This window comes from Galeopterus variegatus, unplaced genomic scaffold (genome assembly GCF_000696425.1).
Source record: "Galeopterus variegatus unplaced genomic scaffold, G_variegatus-3.0.2 Scaffold3473, whole genome shotgun sequence".
In the NCBI taxonomy this organism is placed as follows: domain Eukaryota; kingdom Metazoa; phylum Chordata; class Mammalia; order Dermoptera; family Cynocephalidae; genus Galeopterus; species Galeopterus variegatus.
The window spans coordinates 93,045-97,644 of NW_007729584.1; the positions used below are offsets into that span (position 1 = coordinate 93,045).

Here is a 4,600-nt window from a genome sequence, read left to right on the forward strand (position 1 = left end):
GATTCAAATTTTCTGCTTTCGTCCATTTTCTGTGCTAGCAGACATTTGTTTTTGATGGATAAAATCTTATTTATTATTATTATTAATCACCAGTCATGGCTAATTCCTTCCCCCCACCCTGCCCCCGTAAATGTATGTTGCTTATAAAGTGCCACATCAGCTGCCTTTAGAGTTTGATACCCCTCTCTGAGGGTCGAGGGAAATACACTCGGCGTGAGCTCTACTGGGTTCTGATTGGTTGAGTTTGCTAGCAGCCTTCTCAAATGCCAGTCGGTGAGCAGCGTCTGAGAACCACAGGTGGCTGGGACTACTTGTTCACATGTATTATATTTAGTTCCATGATGTCCAGTTTGATAAAGAGTCTGCTGATGAAACACCCTCAAATCAAACCATTGATTCCAGATATAAATATAAGCACATTTGTATGATTTACACAAATTGCCCGTGAGCAAATAAAGTGGAAATGATTCCCCAGCAACAGATGAATGTTCTGGATTCCCAGGTGGGCCAGAGTGTGCTCACTGGGGTCCAGTGAGGCCCTCACCCACAGAGGCCCGAAGCATCACCTGACCTATACAAGGTTATGGGTAAGCCCCAAGCAGGGAACAGTGCTGTCCTCTTCAGCCTCCTCCAGTGGCAAGGAGAAGCCTCACCCTCTTCTTCATGAAGTCTCTAATATAACCTCATGTTTTTCTCTGGGGCCTGACATGACCAATTGAACTCAGTGAAAATAAAGAACTCACTTGAGAGGTGACTCTCCCTGAAGCTTCAAGAGAAAAGAAAGATTCCATCCTGGAGACACCAAAAGCTGCAACCTCCTGGCTCTTTTGCATATCCCTTTAGTCCTCAGCATCCTTGGACCCTTTGGCCAATGGGAAAATCCCTCTGCAAACTCACATAATGGTGTGAGCTCCTCCACCTTCTTTGCAGTCCAGCACCTCCTTCTCCAAAGCCTCTTCTGTTTCTAACCTCTGGTTTCTAAGCCCCTGCCCCAGTGTTCTCTCCAGACCCTCCCAAGCAGACCTGATCAGAGGGGGTAGAAGCTGGGGAAAGGAGGCAGAAGGGATCCAGGTATCTCCTGGCATTGGCAGTGGGCTCTCTGGGCATCGGAGGGACCCTCTTTCTAGCCCCAGGATCTGATACTCTATTTAACAATGAACAGCAAATCCTGAATCCATAATCCCTGTAGAATTTTTCCCCGCTGAAGTCTTACAAGCCATTTAACTTTTTGTTGAAAGTGTAAAGGATACATTACATGAATAAATCAGGAGAAAAGGAAGAAAGGAGCCCTAGAATGTGAGAAGTGGAGGCATTTGGGACATGCATTGGTGTGTGAACTATTATCTGTTCTGGGCCATTGCAGAGAGACCAGCCCTGAGGGCCGGGAGAGGGGAGCTGGGATATGAGCCCTCTCCTGGCATCCTGAGCTCCTTCTCAGGATGCTAAAGCACTGGACTCTGGTTCCTGCCACTGAACAGCACAAGCATGTGGATGCCTCAGGTATCCCCTGACCCTGTGCTGTGTGGTGAGGGATGGGCCCATATTTGCTCAGTGTGTGAAGACACAGCCTCCACTTAGGAGGCAGGAGCAGGGGTGGGGTGGGGAGGGGAGAAGCCTAGATCTGACCCCAGCCCCACCACATACAATTTGTGTGATCTCAGGGAAACCCTTCTCCCACCTCCTGTGTGCAGTGAAAAGGTTGTGTTGTGGATCCAGTGATTCTCAACCTGGATACCATTAGAATCACCCAGGGAACTTTTAAAACCCTCCTTCTCCAGAGATTCTTGTTTGGGGTGGGCTCAGGTATCAGTAGTTTTAAAAGCTTCTCAGGTGATTCCAATGTCCAGTCAGGGCTGAGAGCTGCTGGGCCAGGTCGTCTTTAAGGTCTTTTCCATCTCTAATGTTTTATAACTCTACAATCACAGCATCTGACACTACCTCTCTGGACTTCTGTTAACCACACGTGCTCCTGTGGCCCTAGGGAGGGGTCTGGGGCACCCGTACTTGGGGAATGCAGAACAGTCCCTTGGTTAAATGTGGTCTCTGGAGGATAAGAGTTGGAGTCCTTTGTCCACTCTCTGAGTTTCCTCCACATAAATGGGGATAATGACAGTACCTACCTCATTGGGTTGCTGTATTAAATTAATTCATGCTTGTAAAGTGCTTAAAATGATGCCTGACACACAGTAGGCACTCAGTGAACTCAGTTATTATCATGGAGGGCAAGTGAATGAGAAGAGGGACTGGTAGGGGCATGTCCAGGTGTGTTCTTGAGATGCAGGTGGGGCTGGGAAGCCAGTGGGCTTTAGTTTCAGGACCTTTGTCTGGCAGGGCATGCCTGGGGGCACGGGACCCGTACTGCGGCTGGGACGGGAAGCAGCAACGTTGCAGCACGCTCGAGGACAGCTCCAACATGAGCCTCTGGACCCAGAACATCACAGCGTGTCCTGTGAGAGCCCCTTCATGCACTCCCCCATCTCAGACCTCTCCCCTCAATTCAGGCTGTGACTGCCCATCAGTATTCTCCAAGTCCCCTGGGATCTTGTGCCTTCCCTGCCGCTGCCTTGTGTGACAGGGGTTATGTTTATCTCCATGTTCATCTTCAGGTGCGGAACGTGACACGGGATGGGGGCTTCGGCCCATGGTCATCTTGGCAACCATGTGAGCACTTAGATGGGGACAACTCAGGCTCTTGCCTGTGTCGGGCCCGATCCTGTGATTCCCCCCGACCCCGCTGTGGGGGCCTCGACTGCCTGGGGCCGGCCATACACATTGCTAACTGCTCCAGGTATGTGAGGACAGGGCTTGCACGGTGTCTGCCTTGGACTGGGGTGAGGAGAACTGGGGAAATGGACATTCCCCACCCAGGTGTTTCCACTAAGGGACAGAAACCACTTCAGGGCTGTGCCAGGGACTAGACAGGTGGCTAAGGTATGAGCAGGAAACATGAGCCCTGGGGAAGTTTCCATACCAGTGGGAGAGAAGTTACCACTTTGTGGGAGCTCCTCATGCAAAGAGGAAGACTGGACAGGCATGGGAGTCACTCCCAGACAAAGATTAGCCTCAATAAGCCTTGCTGTCTCAAAGATAAGGGACAGCATGGGATGGTGGCAAGGCAGGCAGACCCGGTGCCCATCCTGAATTGCTACTGTCTGGTGGTGTGGCCTTGGACAAGCCACCTAACCACTCTTTCTCTAAGCGAGGGTTAGAGTATCCACCCCAAAGTTGTTGGGAGTGTTAAAAAAACGTATGTAAGAGCTTGCGCACTGCCTGTACCTGGGGACTCCATAAAATGTTTATGAAAACAACTAACCCATAATTTTAGATACTTAACTATTATATATATATATTTATTAATCTAACCCTCACAACAATTCATGGGGTAGGAATACAACAATCATTGTTCATTTTAAAGATAAGGGTACTATGAGGCACTGAAGGTTTCAGTAACTTGCCAGGGATGTGCAGCCAGTGAGTGGTAGAGCCCAAATTTGAAAACGAGTCAAAGGAGACAGGGTGAGTAGTGTCTGAGGTGGAGCAAAGTGTGGGCAGTGGTAGAACAGGGAGAGAGTGTGGGTTTAAGTGCAAGGACTGGCCAGCTAAGAAAGTTGAACTGAAGATTGCAGATTGGAAAGGCGACTAGGGCTGTCTTCTCTAAGAGTGTGTCCTTTAGCTGGCGTGGGTAAGAGCAAGGTCCAGTCTGTGTCCTCAGCCTTGCACACTGCCTGATATATGGAAGAAGGCTCTCAATACATATTTGAGGAATGAATGAGCAAAGGGATGAATGAATGAGTCTGCCTGAGATGACCTGGTTAGGAGCTGGTATTTTCTCTCACTGTCTAGCCTTCCTGACAATACAAAATCCATCTGTCTAGATGCAGACCAGATCTAAGAAGCTAGGGCTCAGAGAGCCATCTGTCTCTGTCCCCTCCCACCCCACCAGGAATGGGGCATGGACCCCGTGGTCATCGTGGGCTCTGTGCAGCACGTCCTGTGGGATTGGCTTCCAGGTCCGCCAGCGAAGCTGCAGCAACCCCGCTCCCCGCCACGGGGGCCGCATCTGCGTGGGCAAGAGCCGAGAGGAGCGGTGAGCTGGGCTGTGGCTGGGGGTCCTGGGGACAGGCTTACCTAGAGGCCCCAGACGTTCCGGGCCCCCCAGAAAGCGGCCTGGAATCTCCGGCGATCCAGGGGACTCTCCTTCCCAGTCTCGCAATCCCAGTGACCTCTGTCAAGGAAGAGGTACCCCTCCCTAGGGTGACGACTCCTCCCCCGCCCTCCCAGGTTCTGCAACGAAAACACGCCTTGCCCGGTGCCCATCTTCTGGGCCTCCTGGGGCTCCTGGAGCAGGTGCAGCAGCAACTGTGGGGGCGGCGTGCAGTCGCGGCGGCGGGCCTGCGAGAACGGCAACTCCTGCCCGGGCTGCGGCGTGGTGAGGGCCGGGGCGCAGCATGGGGGGCGGGGGCCTCGAGCCCAGGGAAGGGGGCTGGAGGCGGCGGGGCTCGGAAAGCACACCCGCTCCGCTCCCACCCGAAGGAGTTCAAGACGTGCAACCCGGAGGGCTGCCCCGAAGTGCGGCGCAACACGCCGTGGACGCCGTGGC

The 4,600-nt window shown here is 52.4% G+C and overlaps 1 protein-coding gene across 1 annotated transcript in view; it reads left to right on the forward strand.

Moving 5' to 3' along the window:
* SEMA5B (sema domain, seven thrombospondin repeats (type 1 and type 1-like), transmembrane domain (TM) and short cytoplasmic domain, (semaphorin) 5B) overlaps positions 1-4,600 on the forward strand; it is a 51,193-nt gene that overhangs the window by 42,191 nt on the left and 4,402 nt on the right. Inside the window, exons 13-17 of the mRNA XM_008585159.1 lie at positions 2,332-2,449; positions 2,607-2,788; positions 3,944-4,087; positions 4,282-4,429; positions 4,534-4,597. Of these exons, the coding sequence (XP_008583381.1) occupies positions 2,332-2,449; positions 2,607-2,788; positions 3,944-4,087; positions 4,282-4,429; positions 4,534-4,597 (656 nt within the window). The remainder of the gene's footprint in view (positions 1-2,331; positions 2,450-2,606; positions 2,789-3,943; positions 4,088-4,281; positions 4,430-4,533; positions 4,598-4,600) is intronic.